The 22,173-nt window shown below is 33.3% G+C and overlaps 1 protein-coding gene across 1 annotated transcript in view; it reads right to left on the minus strand.

Annotated features, from left to right (window-relative positions):
• LOC126892660 (nose resistant to fluoxetine protein 6-like) overlaps positions 1 to 22,173 on the minus strand; it is a 153,081-nt gene that overhangs the window by 123,469 nt on the left and 7,439 nt on the right. Inside the window, exon 2 of the mRNA XM_050662302.1 lies at positions 8,607 to 8,752. Within this exon, the coding sequence (XP_050518259.1) occupies positions 8,607 to 8,752 (146 nt within the window). The remainder of the gene's footprint in view (positions 1 to 8,606; positions 8,753 to 22,173) is intronic.

Genomic DNA, 22,173 nt, shown 5'->3' on the forward strand with positions numbered 1-22,173 from the left:
TAAAATCTACGAAAAGATGGTAGGTATGTGTCGATATTGAATTCATTGGTTTTTTCCAGTATTTGTCTTAGCACAAAGATCTGGTCTGTTGTTGATCGACCAGGCCTAAAACCACTTTGATATTCTCCAAGAAGCTCCTCTGAATATGCACTTAGGCGACCATATAAGATGCTCGAAAATATTTTGTAAGCTGTATTAAGGAGGGTTATTCCCCTATAGTTTCTACATTCCAATTGATCACCCTTTTTGTGTAGCGGGCAAACGATTCCAAGACACCACTCTTCCGGGATTTGTTCCTCATTCCAGGCCCTTAGTATTATTTTATATATTTGATTAGTCAGGGTGGCACGTCCATATTTAATAAGTTCCGCGGATATACCATCACTTCCTGGAGATTTATTATTTCTTAGGTGTTTTATTACATCCCGTACTTCTTGAATTGATGGAGGCTCTAATGGTGTATTGTTGGTTGCTCTTGGGTTCGGTTGATTTGGATCTTCTACTTCGATGGTAAGTAGTTCTTTATAGTGTTCCACCCACCTTTTCAATATTTCTTCTTTTGTATTGAGTATGTGCCCCTCCTTATCCTCACATAGTCTTAGCCTTGGTTTGAATTCCTTTCTTGCATTATTCAGAGTTTTATAGAATTTTCTTGTTTGATTTTCCTGTTTTAATGCCTCAAGTTCTTCTAGTATTATATTTTCATAAGTTCTCTTTTTTCTTCTATGAATGCACTTCTCTTCTCTTCTAAGGTCTTTATATTTTTGTTGTTTTTCTCAGGTTTTCCTGTGCTGCATCTGTTTATATGCATCGTTCTTTCTTCTTGTAATGTCCTCACACTCAGCATCGAACCAGTCATTGCGTGATGGTGGTTTCTCTGGCCCTAGAATATTATTTGCTGTGTCTTTAATATTATTTTTACACATTTCCCATTGTTCGCTGATTGTTAGATTCTCATTAATTATGCAGTTAGTTTCGATATAGTTTTGAAACCTTTCTACCGTTTGCGGATTTTTGAGGAGTTCAGACAAAGAAATATAGTCAAAATAAAAAATATATAAAATACTTTAAATTTACAACAAATATTGTGGCTTACCTTGTCTACTCTATACTATACTCAGCAAATTCTTTATCGTTTTTACGATTCAAGAGAGAAGAAAAAGAGAAATAATAAGATGGTATTTAGCAAGGTAAACATTATTTATTAAGAAAAAAACGAAATGATGAATCTGCGATCTCACGGTGTTACAGATTGAGATCGAGATTACCAATTATATAAATGAAAGAAAAGTTCTACATAAAAAAATACCTTGTAATCATTGTCCTTGAGTCTTCCTGACACACACATGCTCGTATCAACCCCAGCCCCGGGGGACATGTGTGTTACAATGTAAAATTGGAACCCACATGTCCGAAGATCAAATCGGTCACACCCCGTAATGGAGTGGTACCTATCTGACCCCCAAGCTATACCTCCACCCCTCCCCATCGAAGGACATACCGAATGGGGAGGCGTTGATCTTAACGTTACTTTGGATGCCCTGGGTAATGGGACATCCTTTGTATTACTTCATGTGGTTAAGCCACCTGGTTTTAGGGGTAGCTAGAAGAGCTTTTTTCCCTATTAATGACTAAATTAATTTTTTACTTTACTTTGGACTTGTGTCCTAAAAAAAAATGTGTTCCGGACATCAAGGCACCGATCTAAAACGGTGTCTCGCTGTCCAGACCGTGTGTGCTCGGTCCCTCAGCCGGCGAATTGGCAAAATAAATTTTGTTCTCCTCGACGGCTGAGAGCCCGAAGGGTGTGGCCATCAAGCCCACGTCTGTCGGTACGTGACCTCGATGCTCACATTCCGCGGCTATGGTCCATTTGACCTACCTGAAGGGTACTTAGTGCCTGAAGGGCGACATTTGTGTTTCGATATCCTGTGGCTATCTCAATTTTTCATTCTTAAGGGTTTCCTCTATATCCAGCTAACTGCTGTCTAGGCCGTCTATGTACCGTTCTTTGGTTTTCGTCGTAATTAGTCAATTCTCTTAATAATCTGCTAGGATGGTTCCTGATATTGTTAAATATTTCATGTGCTCTTTCGTCTATCATTCTCAGGACTTTCTTTTGTTGCGTATGTCCAAGTACGTATCTTAATGGGACATATCTAGGTATATTCAGAGCTTCCCTGATCATGTGGTCTTGGATGGTTTGTATTTTTTTCTTGTTGGTATTACACGTGTGTCCCCATGCGGCTGAGGCGTATGTTAGTGTTGGCAAAATTATACAATTTGCCATCCTAATCTTTGTCTTAAATCTCAGTTTACTCTTTCGACCTATTAGCGATGAGAGTTGACTCCTAAGGGCTTTAGCTTTGTTGATTGTTTGTTTTACGTGTTCTGTAAAGGTCAGCCTTTTGTCCAACACTACGCCTAGGTATTTGGCTTGATTTGACCATTCAATTTGGGTATCAAATAGGGATAGTACCTCGTTTGGCCTGCCTCTTCTTTTTTGGTACATGACGGCCTGTGTTTTGTCAGGATTGATAGCTATTTTCCACTGCACACACCATTCTTGTAGTTCATCAAGAGCTCTTTGTAGATGTCTTGTTGCAAAATCTGGGTGGGTACTACTAAAAGCTACCGCTGTATCATCTGCGTATAGACTTAGCAACGATCTGGGTTCAGTTAAGGTGTCTGCCGTATATATGGTATATAGATATGGCGACAACACTGCTCCCTGCGGTACACCAGCCTCCATGTTCCCAACTTCGGACAGGGTTGGCCCTATCCGAACTCTGAACCTCCTGTTGGCTAGGTATGACGAGAGAAGACACGTCATCGCCTCACTATAACCATATTGGTTCATTTTATACAGCAGGCCGTCGTGCCAGACCCTGTCGAATGCTTTACTGACGTCTAGAAAGGCGGCCGCTGTATATTTTTCTTTTCGTTGAACCCTTTCGTGATATATTCTGTTAACCTCAGCACTTGAAGTTCACACGAGTGCTCGGATCTGAATCCGAACTGTGCTTCAGGTATTGTTCCGATTGCTTCAGATTCTTCTTTTAGCCTAGCTAATATGACCCGCTCTGCGATTTTGCTTAATGCTGGTAATAAGCTTATCGGTCTATAATTCTGTGGAAATGTGCCATTTTTTCCTGATTTTTCAATCATGATTACGTGAGCCTCTTTCCATCTGTCAGGAAAATGTCTTAGTCTTAAGATGTTATTTATTAGATTTGTTATGTACGCTATTGCTTTTCCTGGCAGATTTTTCAGAGCTCTGTTCGTAATCTGGTCCGGTCCTGGAGCTTTTTTGGCATTAGTACGCTTGATCAGTTGTCTGACCTCTTCAGGGGAGCTGTGTGTAATACCTATAACGCCATTTCTTCTTTTTAGAATTCTACATCTTCGTTCGACTTCTTCTGTGAAGTCTAGATCTTCATCGGGATGATAGTTTTCCCTACATTCTCTTTCTAGCGTGTTTTCATTACTTCCGCTTTGTCTTCTTCTGTGTAGACAATTCCATTTTCACCGTGTAAAGGAGGGATTGGTTTTTTATCTTTTCTTAGTATTTTAGATAGCTTCCAGAACGCGGATTTATTTGGGTTTAGTTGCTGGATATAGTTGTCCCAGTTTTCATTTCGGTGATCGTCTAATTGTTTTTTGACATCCCTATTCAGCTCATTAGCAATTCTTTTGTCCTCTGGGTTTCTTGTTCTGTTGGCTCTTCTTCTTTTCCTGTTTTTCTCGTTTATCAGTTCTTTCAGCTCATTGCTGATTTCCCTGAATCTTCCTTTTGTTGTTGGAGTTTTTTCTTCTGTGGTGCTGGCCTCAATAGCGTTTTGTATCGTTTTTTCTAGATGTTTAACGCATTCCTCTAGTTCTTCTTTTGTATTTATTGTTGGTATTGCACCAATAGTTTCACTTACTATTCTTTTGTAGTTTGGCCAATTTGTTCGTTTTTTCTTATAGGTTTGCAAGTTGTTTGTTTCTACTGCTCCCAGGGTCAGTATAATTGGGTTGTGATCTGAGTCACCCTCATTCATTGAATATATTTCGTATTGTTGACCCACAATTTGTAGAATTGCTATGTCTAGGAATGTGGGAAGTCTGTTTCCACCATGGAAGCATGTAGGTTCTATGGGTCCCGCCACCATGGTGTTTGGTCGTTCTTCGAGATAGCCACACAATATTCTCCCGTTGCGGTTTGTGGTTCTATCGAACCAGTTCGGTGATCTTGCGTTCAGATCTCCTATAATGATAGAGGGCTCTACTGTGTTTAATATGACATTCAAGTCTTCCTTGAAGATTGGATCATTTGGTCTAACATATGCTGAAACAATTTTCAGCATATCTTTTCCTGTCTTGATCCTCACTATGGTGGCTTCCATAGTGATGAGTCCGTCTGGTGTAGGAATTACTTGGTGTTTGATTTCTTTTTTCACCAGAATCGCAGTGCCTCCAGATGTGGCTGTGTAGTCATTTCTATAGACATCATCACCTGGAAATTTTGTTTTTGTTTTTTCCGTTATCTTAGTTTCTTGTAAGGCTATGATGTCTAGTTCGAGTCTGTTGGAAAACTCGTCCAAGGTGTTAATTTTGTGTTTTAGCCCATTTGGATTCCATGACCCAATACGCAGATCGCCCAACCGATTAGTTAGTTCTGTTTACACCAATATTGCCCATTGCACTCACTACATTGGCCATCCTCTCGAACATCAACATGAAGTTTTTCATCTGTTCGTTTACAATTGAGTCTTCCTGTGGTTGTCCAAGGCGCGATTTCACTGCACAAAAGTCACTCCACAATACTAATAGATACAGCAACAGTACATATTTGATGAAACCAATAGTTCATAAAAAAATTTATAGAAAAATTCAGCATTGTCTAAATAAATTAGCACTTAGGTACTCGAACAAAAATATTTAAAAGAATCTTGTTATCTAGTTCATTAAACTGGATCAAAAATACTAAAATGAAAGCAACTCCGTGCTTTAACTAGGGTGTTGCAAACACAAAAAAACAACTTCTTAACTTCTACTTGCTTGTAAAGAACGGTGGTACTAACACTAGTACAAAGATATCGCGCTCGCTTAAAACGGCGAAAACGCGGTGGAAAACACATATTTGATGAAACCAATAGTTCATAAAAAAATTTATAGAAAAATTCAGCATTTTCTAAATAAATTAGCACTTAGGTACTCGAACAAAAATATTTAAAAAAAATCTTGTTATCTAGTTCATTAAACTGGATCAAAAATACTAAAATGAAAGCAACTCCGTGATTTAACTAGGGTGTTGAAAACACAAAAAGAAAACTTCTTAACTTCTACTTGCTTGTAAAGAACGGTGGTACTAACACTAGTACAAAGCTATCGCGTTCGCTTAAAACGGCGAGAACGCGGTGGTCTGTAGATTGTTTAAGCCATGATGGGGTAAACACTAACTAAACACAATTATTTCTGCAATACAATTGCAAAAAAACTTAATTGGAACTTCACTACTAACTTTTGGCGGTAACCGCATATCGCAGCCCCGAGGCAACCGGCAAGATTTTAACTTGTCGATAGCTCTCTCTCCTGAACTAAACTTGAAGACGGCCCAGATGGAACTGCCTTGACCAATCTTCTCAAACTTGGGTTCCCTCTTTAAAAAAAAGAAGTTACCTCCCATTCTACCAACATCAGATCCAAAACACTCAATTAATCAAATCCTAACCAATAAGAAGTTGCAAATTACGCACCAGGGTAATCCCTTTAGCGTATACCAACACAGCTCATCCAATCAATGAAAAGAATACACAAAGAGACCTCAATATTTCACTCCACCCATTATTTCCATGGAAAGTGTCAAATCAGTTACAATCGCAACTCAGGCCTGCTCTAATGGAAAATGAGAAGTCAGCAATAAAAACACTTGCTAGATTATATAAACACACTCAAAGGCTCTTATCGATATTCCAACTCTAAAATAAATAAAACCCCTACTTTCTGTCGGTAAAAACAATTTACTGAAAGATCTATGACTTTGATGCCTTTGGCGATGAACCTCTCGGCAAACACCGCTGATACACTTAAAACAATTACGTCACATTCTGCGTAGAAACAGATTATACATTCGACTATTCGTGAGAATCAAGAATAAATCACGTAATACGAAAGATTTGTGAGAACTCACGATTCTTTGATAAACAAATATGAATTTAACGGATCTATTAGACCAGCGGTTCTCAACCTTTTTGAGTGATGTACCACCTACAGTTATGTTTATTATTTTTGGTACCACCTATATTTTTAAATTGTATTATCATTACTTACTAAGTACCACTATTTTAACTTTTTCTTCTGTTTTGTGTACCACCGCCAATAATGATATGTACCACCAGTACATGTACCACAGATTGAGAACCTCTGTATTGGACAAAACGCTTATACCGGGGTCGTAATATGGTTATTGTCTTAACACAAAAAAATCAAGGGGTGGTCATTTACCTTCGCACCGTTATAATTTTTACGTACATTAGGTTTAATGCGTTTTTAGCAGTGTCCCCATTGTAGAATTATCTGCTAAAGTGTTTTTCAGCTAAGAAGACCGCTTTGCAATTAAGAGATGATCAGTTGGTCTCAAACAGTGGGGCGTTAATATTTAATTCCGATCGCTTGAAAAGTAAAAATATTTAATTTCCTGCATTTTATGTTCAGTAAGAATATTACATTTTACTCTATTACATTTCTTACTAAAGAAAGTGGGACGGAATATTTCGAATACTCAAAATTATTTTTCGACATCACATGTTCATTAAGGTCTCTATTTTGCGTAGAATGAAAATTATACGAATGGTTTTGCATGCAGTTAAATTGGAAAATATTTGCTTAGTTGCTGGTATGTCCAAATTTGAATAAAATACATTCAGGACTTAACTTTCTGCAGACACTGTATTAAATATAATGAAACAACGATACCATAACGATGTCCGCGGTACCCAAAATAAAGATTTTCCACTGTAAACATCAATAAGTTTGATAATATTTCCTTCCGCCCACCACATTACAAGAAATGTTCAACTCGGCTCCCCAAAACCAACAAACCACTCGCAAACCCGTCCAAATAGATAAATAGATAGATAGACATTTATTATTTTTAAAAACTACAGTTTTATAACAATGAGTTTAGTAAGTACAGAATATAACTAACAACTAGTCTAGAACATAAGTAACTATTAACAAATTTAAACAGAAGTTAAGCGCTATCACTAACTGAAATGGAGAACTTGGTTTTTTTAATAAACACCAATGAAGGAGAAACTGAAGTACAGAATATAACTAACAACTAGTCTAGAACATAAGTAGCTATTAACGTTTCCCATGGGGTTTCTGCGTGGTCCTTTGTTAATAGTTAAAAACCCGTCCAAATACGTATTGCGAACCTTCAAAGCGTTTGTTGAAACACCTACAGAAGTTAAATTGTGGTGCGTCGTGTGCGCGCCGTTTGTGCGCCACTTGAAAACACGTGCTAATCTGACAAACATGCTGAGCGCGAGCGGCTCGCACACCGAGCGGAGCGCATATGTATACATACCTTTATAATAACAAGTATAAGTAAAACACTGCATTGATTGTGATTGCAAAAATGGTTCCCATGTTTTAAATAAGATTTTTGCTGATTATCTATTTTGCTAAAATATTAAATAACACAAAAAATACAATTCACAACCATCATTTAATTTTTCTTCACGATAAACAAAAGGCTAATATGATGACAAGTTTGAAATTGATCGACTTTGTGGATAACAGTGTCATTAACAGATATTTTTAAATACAATAAATCATTTTTAAAAGATTGTGTGGATTTAAGAAATACATACTAAACAATTTTTTTACCTGTATAAAGAAGATTATAATTATGACACATTATGGTACTCCTTATTTTTCAAATAATATGCTCTTGTAAACTCATAACTTTGATTTATTGGCTAAACCTACATTAGATACCTCACAAAAAATTAAAAATAAATAAACATGTAATAAATTCACTGTTTTAATCAGATATATTCCCTACTATTGCAATAAGATATTAAAACGAATAAACGAAAACTTGTTGAGTAGTGCTGATTGATACAACAGAGCAATAAAATGTTATTCATAAAGATAGTGTAAAATATATCGCAGCTTATCTGGTCCGCTGGTAATAAAGTTATCAGCATTTAATTGCAAAGCGGTCTTCTTGCTGCAAAATACTTTTTATCTAAAATTGCTAAAAGACCCGAAATTGCTGACCTAGATGAAAGTTGATTTTGAGGTCGGTTATATTGAAGACGGTTTGAGATATCGAAAGGCAATTTTCAGATTCGGATTCAGGAGACAAAACTACGTAGGCCTGCATTGCTAGATCGGCTCCAAGTATTGCAGAGGCGGCAATGCACGAACAGACTGCAAATTTTTACTAAAACAAAATTTTCGTTGAAAAGTTAATAGAACTTAGCTAATAATTTAACAAAACATTTATTAATTCTAAAGTCCGAATTTTGACTGGTCAGCTAGTTTATACTAAAAGTAAGTTCAAGAACCAAATCAAAAAAATATTTTGATAAAAACTTGTATAGACTTACTTGCATAGTAATCCACATGGGATTCTCATTATTTATTGGTTCCAATTCGTATTCAAAATAGCAATACAGTGTTTTATCGCCAAGAAGCATGCATCTATCAAAATTATCTTGATGAAATAAGTCTGGTAGAGAAGCATAATCTTCGTCTAGAAAAAAAAAATTAAACGTTAAAAGTGTTTCTAATAATTGAAGCTCATGCTCAGGTTTTTCACATTGTTTCTTGGAGCAGTATTAGTTTTTACGATTGGTAGGTTTCTAACCTTGCCAATCACTCTCCACATCTTATCCAACGTTTTAGGTCGGGAAGATCATACACGACGCGATATTTGTAAGGAGGCAGGTTCAAGAGAAATCATTAGAATACAACAAACCGGCATATTATGTTTCGTGGGCCTAAAGAAGGCTTTTTACAGGGTAAAATTAAGGGACGTTATACATTTATTGTACACAAGATAGGTACTTCCAGGAATAATTAAAACGATTAAAAATATCTACCAGAACAACACAATAAAAGCAAAAGTAGATGAAGAACTAACTGACCAAATTGAAGATAGCAATGGGATAAGACAGGGAGCCTCCCTGAGTCCTTTATTGTTCAACAAAATCATGCATGAAATAATAAAAAAACTAATAACTAAAAAAGGATAAATATAACAATATCAACTAAGTCTTTGGTTTATTTAATAATAAATTCAGTGTTTTACTTCTTTCGGGGAGTGCATATAGATTTTCACTTCGGAAAATATCAAACAAGATAGAACTTTTTGTAATTTCATTAAAAAATGTTTAATAAACAACATATCAAAATGGTCTACTCGAGAAATGGCTGCTTCATTTTTTATTAAACAAATGAACTACGAAATTAGATGTTTTTTTTTAAATAACTCCGAAAGTATAAATTTTCGAAAAAAACTGACTTGACCATTAAAAATTCAGAAAATTTTACAAAAAAAACGTTATATAAAGAATTTTCTAAAATTAAATCTGTATGTTCTATAATTTTTTATTTATAACGCTAAAGTCACCCTTCTCACAAACATTGACGCACTGTAAACTAGCGTACGGCGAAGTGCACGGTTGAGTTATTTTAATGTAATTTTTTAACTAATGGATCAAATGAAATTTTACAAATTGAACATAAAAGAAGAGTGATTAAGCTATCTTATGGTTATAATAAAAATAAATAAAATGTATGGGCATAAGTACGGTGTGGGTGGAAATTGAGCCTTATATGAATTTTGTTTAAAAATGATTTAAAAATCTGTAACTAATACAATTTTTCTTATAAGACTCTCAATTTTGCACAACTTACCTTTCAAGAACCTTACTAAATGATGTTTCATTAAAAAAAAAACTCAAAAATTTAATTCAAATGATATGACGTCTCAAAAAATGTAATTTTTGAAATCTTCGTAGTTTTATAGAATTATCACCACTTTAAGACGGTATTACTCAAGTTTGAACAGATCTATTAGAGATTTATAAATGCTTTATTAAAACTTAGGATGTAATGTTTAAAATGCATTGAATTATTTTATTTAGAAATGAAATAAACTATTTCTTTTTGAGATAATTAAGAAAGGTAACAAAAATGTAATACAAAAACCGAAAATTACCAGTAAAAAAAATGTTTATACAAAGTGATCAAAACTTTTTTCTGTAAAACTTACCTAAAATACATTTAGCCCGGTTAAATAAAAATACAACACATGTAAATCAAAATGTAATTCCGTACAGGTTGGAATTAATTTTTTATCAAACTTTACGTCAAGACAAATGATATTTTCAAGAAAGTATATGATTCATATGAGGGGATAATTGTTTAAATAATTAAAAATAAGTAATTTTTGCACAAAATTTACTTTTTTATTTGCTGAGGTAATTCATGATTTAATTAAGGTTTTCATATTTTTTTGTGCAAAGCTGAAGGAACAATCTTTTACATAAGACTTACCAAATTAAATTTGACTCTTAATTTGTTTAAATAATTGTGAATCAAAATTGAAAAACGAATTTCCAAAAAAATATTATTTGCATTATAAATAAACACTTTAAAACATTTTGTTTTGCAGAAAAAGTTGCGCTGTAGTACCAGTATAAAGTAAGTATAAAAAAATTGGTTAAAAAATGTTGAGTAGTTTACGAGATATTTAATTTGTTTATTAAAAATTACCATTTTTTCAATTGCAAAAATGCGGTTGTTGCCGATAGAGTATACAAATTTTTCAGGTCTGATTTTTTTTGCTTATATATATTTTTTTCTACGAGCGTGCAAAAATGTCTACTTTCGCGCACGCATTTTAGTTTAGAAAGTTTTACTTTTCCGCACGCGTGTTACTTTTCCGCACGCGTTTTACTTTTCCGCACGCGTTTTACTTTTCCGCGCGCGTGTTAATTTAGATATGTTAATATGGCCTTAAAGTAATTATAATACATGCAGTAAACTAATATTTAGATATTTTTTACTAATTTATTTCAAATATATCTTATTGTGTTCACGTTTTAATGAAATTAACGCGAGAATTCGATGAAATAAAATAATTTTGACATAATATTCGAAAGTCAAATCAGTAGACAATAACAGTGGTTTTGAATCGTCGTCATGGAAACCAAGATCGTCGTCATGCTAACCAATTATGCTGAAACTTTGATTTTGACAACCTTGTCAAAGAATTAATTTGTGTATGCATTTTCATATTGATTAAATTAATTGATTAAGATTTGGTCATTTTTTAAAGACTCGTAGAAAAAATATTGTTCCTAACGCTTGCAGAAAGTCTCTTTTCCGCACTCGACTGCTTGCCGAACTCCCGCTTCGCGTCGTTCGGCAAACTGCAGTCGCGTGCGGAAAAGTATGACTTTCTGCACTTGTTAGGAAAATAACTATTTCGATAAATGCATTGGGGAATTAAAATTTCAATTAAACTCCCCTCGAAAATGGCGTTTAAAAATTGTTGTAATTTGTTTAAAATTAGTTTTTTTTATAACATTACCGGGATTAAAAATTTTGAAATGATTTTTCGATATTCGTGTTCCTGGTAATATTTGACACATTTACAAAAGGAAAAATTTTTCTAGAACCATTTTTTGCCGACATAGCTTTTCCAAGTTTAAAAATTCATAATTTGTTTATTTATCAATATTAATATTTAAAAGTGCGTGAGTAGGTCTACCATATTACTCAACAATGCCATTTATACATATTAGTAAAAATTTTAGAATATTTCGAAAAATAATGATTTTCGTAGCGAGATTAAATGAAAAGTTTTTGCCTGAAAATTGGCGGAGGAGTAGTTTGCAATATCTCTGTTAATAATGGGCCAATTTAAATGTTTTTTTTTTTAATTTGGGGTAGCGAATAAAAATAGTAACATCTACATGACCCTTTTTGCAATAAGTATTCGTTAATTTGTTGTAAACTATTTCTTTTTTAAAAATTTTTTTCTTTAATATTGTCATAAATAAAAGTTGGCACCATAGATAACCACAAAGCAGTATAAAAACAAATTTTTACTTTAAAAATTTAACAAAATTAAAACTTTGTTAAAGAAACATAAGAATTGTATTCTTTGTACCAATCACTGGCAAAAACTCACAAAGTTAAAGTGAATACAAAAGAAAATATATAAAAAATGTAGGACAACCTCTATATTAATATATACATATACAGTAGAATCTCCGTTAACCGAAATAATTGGGGGAGGGGTGGGAGAGGCCGTTTCGGATAACAAGAATCTCGGATAAAAATATCATTATTTTTTGTATTCCTCTTGTATCAAATTAAGTACATAGTATTCTTGGTCAAAGTTGTTATAAAAAATACTATGAGGTGATTTAATAATAATAATAATAATTTTGGCGTATCTACCAACACTGTGCTCTGAACAATATCATAGAGCCTCAACAGAAAGGATGCGCTAAGGGTTCCATGGGTTGCAAAGAACAACTCATCATCGACTCAGTCATTTCTAACCAGGCATATTCCAAAAAGAGGAATCTTTTTACTGCCTTCATTGATTACAAGAATGCCTTTGATTCAGTGCCGCTTGAATGGCTTATAGATATATTGAGAATATATAAAGTCAATGATAATATAGTGACCTTTTTAGAGCATATAATGACGGAGTGGAAGACTAGAATTCACCTTCAAATACCTGGTGAAAATAACATCGAAACTGAAAATATCGCAATCAGCCGGGGCCTGTTTCAAGGAGATTCGTTGAGTCCACTGTGGTTCTGTCTAGCTATGAACCCACTATCTCAGCTATTGAACTCCACAGATGCAGGTTTTAGCATCAAAAATAACAACAATGTGGTGGCGAAGCTTAATCATTTATTGTATATGGATGATTTGAAATTAATGGCTTCCACTCGAAACCAACTCGATGAGATGGTAAAAACTGTAGAAACTTTTTCTAATGATATTAGCATGCACTTCGGACTAGACAAGTGCCGTATATTAAATATAGTCAGAGGAAAAGTACAGCCCGGAGGATTAGATATGCAAAATGGCCAGAACATCGTGGCCATGGGTGAAAACGATATGTATAAATATCTTGGAGTAAAGCAAGCGCGGAGAATTGACCATAAACAAATGAAAACAGAGATAACTACTGAGTTTATACGAAGGGTAAAACAGCTGCTTCGCTCACACCTTAATAGTAGAAATTTGTTTAAGGCACTAAACACCTACGCATGTTCCGCGCTTAGCTATTCATTTGGCATTGTTAAGTGGACAAAAAAGGACATAGAAAATCTTCAGCGAAAAGTAAGAACGTACCTCACAAAGGCACAAAAACACCATCCAAAAAGTGCAGTAGAAAGAACGACAGTACCACGGAATTTAGGAGGAAGAGGACTTATGGATATAGGGGAGCAATTAGACAAACAGATTGCTAATTTAAGATCTTATTTTCAGATGCAGGCTGAAACATCTACTCTACATCGCGCTATCTGCGCAGTAGATGACACAACACCGATAAAACTGAGGGAAGCAGAACTGCGCATAAACCACCTTACTAAGGACGAAAAAGTGCGCGCCTGGATGGGTAAACCTCTGCACGGGCGACATCCCAATGAGGTCAGTCAAGATTATGTCGACAATATAGCGTCGAACTACTGGTTGACATCAGGAAAGATGTTCCCTGAAACGGAGGGTTCATTACTGGCCATTCAAAGACCCTGATGTTCGAAATGACAGATGCCGATATGGATGTTAAGCCCAAGAAACCATCCAACATCTTACAGGGGGCTGCCAGGAATTTGCTGCAACTGAGTACAAGGAACGGCATGACGCAGTGGGAAAAATCCTTCATCAGGAGATAGCTATCAAGCTGGGACTTCTCCAAACCGACCATCTCCCATATTATCAATACGTCCCTGAGAGTATGCTTGATAAGATAAGATTTTATTAGCAATAGTGCAGTTTCATCAAACCCATAAAACTTAAATTTGGCCAAAAGCAATTTATGACATATTTTGTCAAATGCTTTGGAAAAATCTAATAGCACCATTGCAACAATTTCATCTTCATCCCAACTTCGAAAAATGTCGTCCGTAACCTGAGCTAATGCTGATATAGTACTGTGGGAGGGACGAAAGCCTGATTGTTTTTGATTTATAATTAAGTTGTTTACAAAGTAAGTAAATATTTGTTCATATAGAATTTTTTTAAAAATTTTCGAAAGAACTGACAGCATCGTTATAGGACGTAGATCAGAATACTACATAGGATTTTGAATTTTAGGCAACGGTTTTACTAGGCCACATTTCCAGCTAGAAGGAAAATAATTGCATTCAATACATATATTGATTAAGTGAGTTATATACAGTATTATGAAGGGGCAACATTTTTTTATTAAATTAATATGATTTGATCAATTCCGCTAGCATTAGATTTTATCTCCGATATCGCTTTTGCTATTTGATCTGTGGTTGCTATTTTAAAAGAGAAATTCAACGATTGACTGTATTTGTTAGTGGAATAATAGTCTTGTCGATTTTCAGTGTTGTGATCAATTTTATTAACTGACAAAAAGTACTGATTTATTTTGTTTACGTCACTTAAATGCTCAGGAATATCCACAACATTTTTATTAATTAAATTGAGGTCATTCAACGAAGACCATACTCTTTTTGAATTTGGTTTGTTTTCGTTCACCACCTGAGTGATGTAAGATTTTTTTCTCTTGCGAATAGCCGCTAGTGTACTATTATGAAGAGCTCTATACTGAGACCAATGTTCATCAGACCTAGATGCTTTGTACAAACTGTAAGCGCGATCCCTCCATTTCATTACATCTTTAATTTCTTCAGTTAACCACGGTGATTTATTTTTTGTTATTCGTGCTGTTTTGATTGGGATATGGCAGTCAATGCACTGCAGAAGAAAAGTATTTAAAAGTTCAATTTTTTCATTGATATCTGTAGACTGCAAAAATAAAAACCAAGAAAATTGTTTTAAATCATGTTCAAATTTTTCTTGATTAAATTTGCCATAATCCCTATAGCTAATGATTTTTGGTTCCATTTTTTTGATTTTTATATTTAATTCACAAAATACAAGATGATGGTCACTCACTAAGCTACAATCGACAATACCGCTTTTGACAATCTGACTAGGACATGTTACGAAAATTGGATCTAGTAATGTAGCACTGCGCGAAGTTACCCTAGTCGGTTCATTAATTAACTGCGTTAAGTCATAGCTCTCAAAAATTTGACCAACAGGGTTTGCAATATTTAGTAAATTTACATTAAGATCACCAAGGCAGATAACCTCGTTACATTCTGGAATTAACCTGTTTAGGATATCTTCAATTATTTCAATGCATTTTTGGGTATTTTCTTTGGGGGGCCTGTAAAAAGAACCCAAACCAATTATTTTGTTTTTTAACTTTATCTTTAAGCATAAAAACTACACCATTGTTTATAACTGAATCAATATTTAATAATTCAACATTTAAGTTATCTGCAAAATATATCATAATACCTCTAGAATTGCTATACTATTATCTAGTACGTTGTTGTTAAGCCATGTTTCTGTCACTGCAACTATACTAAAAGCGCCTTGTTTAACAATGTCAACAAAGTGCCCATTTATTTATCTCATTATTTTTGCCCATTAATTACTAATTCTTACTAAACTAAGACTAACTAATAAATAAAAAAACACTGCAATACTGACAAAAAGATAAGAAAATGAACACGGTTTTGTAAGTTTAGCTCTGCAATTAAGCTTCAATACTAATTTTGACCACCAAAAGTACAAATTTTTTAATTTTTAATTTTTAATTTTTTTTAATTTCGTAATTTGTTGTATATTCAACTGCGTTCTTTAGTTAAATGAAAGCAATGTTGACGATGTTGACAAATTATCATCGGATTGATTCTGTTTTTCAATTTTACTTTTTATTGACGAAATGATTGAAACTGTCAGTTTTTTCGGTTAACGGAGATTTTACTGTATGTATATAAGGGAATAATAATTAACAAATAAGTATGTATAAAAAAATCTTACTGTACTACCTGGTATAAAGCTTATAAAATTAAATGTAAAATACACATACTTATATTTTATTATTGTACAAAGATAAAAGTTTTTATGTTTCCTTAACAAATTTTTAATGCTAATTCAATATTATTTTGTTAACTCTTTTATAAAAAAAGTTTATTTCAATACAATTATGGGGTTATCCTTTGTGCAAGTTTTTATTTAAATATCATATCTAGAGAAAAATAATTGTAAAAAATTGTTTACAACAAATTGATGAATATTTATTGTAAAAAGGATCATTTAGATGTTATTATTTTTATATACTATCCTAAACTAAAGAAAAAAAAAACAATGAAATTTTCCCATTAATAACGAAGATATTGCAAATTACTACTGTACCACTCTTCATGCAAAAAGTTTTCATTTAAGGTCGCCACGAAAATTATTACCTTTTAAAATATTCTACAATTTTTACTCTATGTATCTATTAATCGCATTGTTGAGTATAGGCTATTGATTATGTATTTTAGAAAGGAACTAAAACGTTAACAGGGTTTTATTATTTCATATAGTCAGAGGACCTCTAAATATGAAAAAACCGCGGAGTGCTACCATTTACAGGGGTGCGTTTTTAAGAAAGGGGTGAATTACTCCCTAGGCACAGGGCGAATATGGGTGAGTTCTATGCACATTTAGTGCAAACACGTCTACAGGAAAATTGTTTCAGGTTAAATTTACTATCTAAATATCACATTTTAAAGTAAAAAACATGTTTTTTTACAAAAATATATCCAAAAGAACAGCAAGAAAAAAACATGAAAGATAGCAATTTTGTTTCTTGCCCCATAACTTTTTTCCACTGGGATATAGGTATAGGCATTGCTTCACAGAAAAAAACGTTCATCTTTCCTCTTTAAAATGGCGTCTGGTAGAAGTCCCTATGATTTATAATTTCCAAAATATGATTTTTTAAATTTCGCCACTCACAGTGATTTTGGGATATTTTCCTTGTTACTTCGCAAACATTGTTCTGTAACTTTTTTTACGCATTTATAGGTATATGAAATGTACATTCAGTAAAAAGAGAAGTCAATTACCTTTAAACATTCTATCGTAGAAGGCCGTATGGCTATATTTAAGCCAGATATGGTTTTTCAAAATTTTATATTTTTAATGATTTTTGATATATTTTACGATTATTTTTTAATTTCTCATTATAACTTTTTTTATTGTATATTTGGGTATATATGTTGTGTAAAAAAAGAAAGCTCATTTTCTTTACTTTGAAATGGGGTATTGTAAAAAATTCTAGGGCTATTTTTAAACGAGATATGCTTTTTCAAAATGTGACATATACACATGCAAGAGGTCCCACAGAGTTGGAACCATAATATAGAAAACTTTTTTAGTATTGATTTTATAAAAAAAAAGTTATTCTTTATAAAATGCTCTGCCCAGTCTAAAACCTAAAATGCAATCATCAGATATAAAATTTTATCAATAGTGTACGAGGTATGTTAAAAAATATGAATTTCGCTCATGAGTAAAGTACCTTTATAGTTCACAATATCAAAAAGGGTAATTAAGAAAAATGATTTGGAATTAAAAATTATGTTATAATATGCAATTACATTCTTCTAATTAAAAAAAAAATAAAAATTTTAAAATTTTTTAAATTACGGATACTCCTGGATATCCTACGGATATCTTGTTTAAAAATAGTCCTAGATTTTTTTGGAATACACCATTTTAAAGCAAAGAAAATATGCTGTTTTCTAGTATACAATGTATATACCTAAATATACAAAAAAAGTCATAATAATAAATTTAAAAAATACTCATAAAAAATATCAAAAATTATTTAAAGTATTAGTGTAGGAAACAGAGGTTGAACCTTGCAAAATGGACACAAGTCTGGTTTTATTTTTTTTCTGGCATATCAAGGGGTGCTTATTATAAGACTAACTTTTTCTGAAAAAATTTCGCCCCGGAACCCCCCTTTTCACCCCTTTAAAGGGGGTAATTTATGGTTTTTGCAGAACGTAGCCCTTCCTGTACCTTTTACAAAAAATTTCTTTGATAGAAATATGAAGAGGACTGAATTTTCTACGATTTATTTTCAACAGCATCTCTCTATCATCCACCGTTTAGCAAGGGTAGCGCCCCAAAGTTGACAAGTTTTTAAAAAAGATGTTTTAAAAAAATATATATTTTTCCCTAACTGTAACGGAAATTAAAAAGAAATGCTGCGGAAATTATTCACAAATAGATGATTGATTTTTTGGTATAGGTTTCACTTAAGGGTAATTGCCCTTTTTTTTAATTACAGGGTGTTACATTTTAAAAAACCCCTTTTTATACCATCTGAACCGTTTATGCTAGAGTAAAAAGACTTTCAGCGATTACCCACATGTACTGGTGCTATTTACAAGTTTGTATAATTAACCCCCATTTTTCCCCCGGAACCACCCAAAAAAAGAAGAATTAATAAATAAAGTGATTTTCTTGGAATCCTTCACACACAATGCCCTTTATTAATATGCTTCATATATCATTTTGTGCAAGTTATTATTACCCATGCATGGACACTAAAAGCAATTTCCTAGTGCAACCCCTGTAGCCAAAAACAATAAATAAAATGGGGGGTTGAAATTTTTTTTTGTTTTTTGCTTTTTGATCCATATGGGCATATGCTTCATCAATAGTGCTTTTCAAAAATATATATGGTTATTGCAACATCCCTGCGCAAACCACCCCTATCCTTGAAAATATACTGCAGAAACTACCCCTATACCTTATCCAGCATGTTTTTACGATTTTCTCATTACCTATTCATTTTTTTTAAACAAAATTTATACAAGGTTAAAGACCACTATTTACTCTAAAAATTAGGTCGTATTCATTTTTTTCGTTTAAGCAACCGTTACGGCACAGTGGCGCCGTAAACCTCATATATGCTTTGGCGGGCTCCAGTTTTTGTTTTTTTTTTCGTCATCTGTTCGTTTTATTGATAAAGTATTTATGCAAAATAAAACAACACAGTGTAACCTACAAATTATGACTTATGCACATTTTACATTCTTTGCTCCCCAAAGCTACAGTGGTGGCCCAAAATAATTTTTTTCATATTTTCGCCACCTACACGCATTTTATTGCGTTAATGCTACCTTAATAGCACAATATTCACCCCTAAGTGGTCGCTAAGCAGTGGCGGATCCAGTGAGGGGTAATTAGGGCGATCACCCCCACCCCTCTCAAACCAAGTGATATTATATTTGAAGATTATAAAAATATTCATTTATTTTTATAGAAATACTTATATTATATTAATATTATTTTTATAAGAATGACTTTTTATGCTTTAGCGACAATGGCGGATCCAGCATCGTTAAGAGGGGGGTGCCAGTTGGTTAAATTTCTATAAAAATAAATGAATATTTTTATAATCTTTGAATATAATATCACTTGGTTTGAGAGGGGGGGGAGGTGATCACCCCAATCACCCCTCCCTGGATCCGCCACTGCTTAGCGACCACTTAGGGGTGAATATTGTGCTATTAAGGTAGCATTAACGCAATAAAATGCGTGTAGGTGGCGAAAATATGCAAAAATTTATTTTGGGCCACCACTTTGGCTTTGGGGAGCAAAGAATGTAAAATGTGCATAAGTCATAATTTGTAGGTTACACTGTGTTGTTTTATTTTGCATAAATACTTTATCAATAAAACGAACAGATGACGAAAAAAAAAACAAAAACTGGAGCCCGCCAAAGCATATATGAGGTTTACGGCGCCACTGTGCCGTAACTGTTGCTTATACGAAAAAATGAATAGGACATAATTTTTAGAGTAAATAGTGGTCTTTAACCTTGTATAAGTTTTGTTTAAAAAGAATACATAGGTAATGAGAAAATCGTAAAAACATGCTCGCCAAGGGATAGGGGTAGTTTCTACAGTATATTTTCTATATTTTCAAGGATAAGGGTGGTTTTCGCAGAGATGTTGCAATAACCATATATATTTTTGAAAAGCACTATTGATGAAGCATATGCCCATATGTATCAAAAAGCAAAAAACAAAAAAAGAATTTCAACCCCCCATTTTATTTATTTTTTTTTGCTACAGGGGTTGCACTAGGAAATTGCTTTTGGTGTCCATATATGCGTAATAATAACGTGCACAAAATGATATATGAAACATATTAATAAAGGGCATTGTGTGTGAAGGATTCCAAGAAAATCAATTTATTTATTAATTCTTCTTTTTTTTGGGTGGTTCCGGGAAAAAAATGGGGGGTGCATTATACAAATTTGTAAATAGCACCAGTACATGGGTAATCGCTAAAAGTCTTTTTACTCTAGCATAAACGGTTCAGATGGTATAAAAAGAGGTTTTTTAAAATGTAACACCCTGTAATTAAAAAAAGGGTAATTACCCTTAAGTGAAACCTATACCAAAAAATCAGTCAATTATTTGTGAATAATCTCCGCAGGATTTCTTCTTAATTTCCGTTACAGTTAGGGAAAATATATTTTTTTAAAAACATCTTTTTTAAAAACTTGTCAACTTTAGGTCGCCACCCCCGCTAAACGGTGGATGATAGAGAGATGGTGTCGGAAATAAATCGTAGAAAATATAGTTCTCTTCATATTTCTATAAAAGAAATTTTTTGTAAAAGTTACAGGAAGGGCTACGTTCCGCAAAAACCACAAATTACCCCCTTGAAATGGGTGAAAAGGGAGGTTCCGGGGCGAAATTTTTTCAGAAAAAGTTAGTCTTATAATAAGCACCCCTTGATATACCAGAAACAAAATAAAACCGGACTTGTGTCCATTTTGCAAGATTCAACCTTTGTTTCCTACACTATATAGAATATTGAAAAAGCATAACTTGCTTCAAAATAGTCAAGCAACCTTATAGAATAGACAATTTTAAAGATAATTGACTCGTCTTTCTAATAAATGTACCATTGCATACGAGTATACCTAGAAATGCGTAAAAAAAAGTTACAGAACAATGTTTGCGAAATAATGGGGAAAATGGGACAAAAATGCTGTTAGAGGCGAATTTTGAAAAATTCCATTTCGGAAAATATAAATCCTAGAGACTTCTACTAAACGTTATTTTAAAGAGAAAGGATGTAAGTTATTTTTTGATGACGCAATGTCTATACCTATATCGCCGTGGAAAAAAGTTATGGGGCAAAAAACAAAATTGCTTTCTTTCGTGTTTTTTTTTGCTTTTCTTTTGAATATATTTTGTAAATAAAAATATTTTTGACTTCAAAAATGTAATATTTCGATAGTAAATTTAACCTGGAACAATTTTGCTATAGACGTGTTTGCACTAAATGTGCATAGAACTCACTCTAATTCGCCCTGTGCCTAGGGACTAATTCACCCCTTTCTCAAAAACGCACCCATTTAAATGGTAGCACTCCGCGGTTTTTCAAATTTAGATGTCCATTGGCTATATGAGACAATAAAATCCCGTTAACGTTGTAGTTCCTTTTAGCTCTGTTATTTTGAACATAATCAATAGCCTAGTAGTGCGGTTGATAGATGTACTTACGCACTTTTACATGTTAATATTGACAAATAAACAAATTATGAATTTTTAAACTTGGAAAAGCTATCTGGGTAAAAAATGGTTCTAGAAAAATATTTTTCATTTGTAAATATATCAAACATTACCAGGAACACGAATATCTAAAAATCATTTCAAAATGTTCAATCCCGGCGATGTTATTAAAAAACAAGTTTTAAACAAATTAAAACAATTTCCAAACGCCATTTTAGAGGGCAATTTATTTGAAATTTTGATTTATCAATGCATTTATCGAAAATATATATAAAAGAAAAAACAATGAGACCTTCAAAACTTATACAGCGTGTCTACTTGAGTTGGAAACATATGGGAAACTTTTTTATTATTAATTTTACGAAAAAAAGTTATTCTTTATAAAAAGTTCTGCATGCCCCAAAACCTAAGATTCAATTATCAGATATCAAATTTTCTCAATATTATACGAGGTATGTCAAAAAATATGAATTTCGGCTAAGGGTAAAGTACC

This window comes from Diabrotica virgifera, chromosome 9 (assembly GCF_917563875.1).
Source record: "Diabrotica virgifera virgifera chromosome 9, PGI_DIABVI_V3a".
In the NCBI taxonomy this organism is placed as follows: Eukaryota; Metazoa; Arthropoda; class Insecta; order Coleoptera; family Chrysomelidae; genus Diabrotica; species Diabrotica virgifera.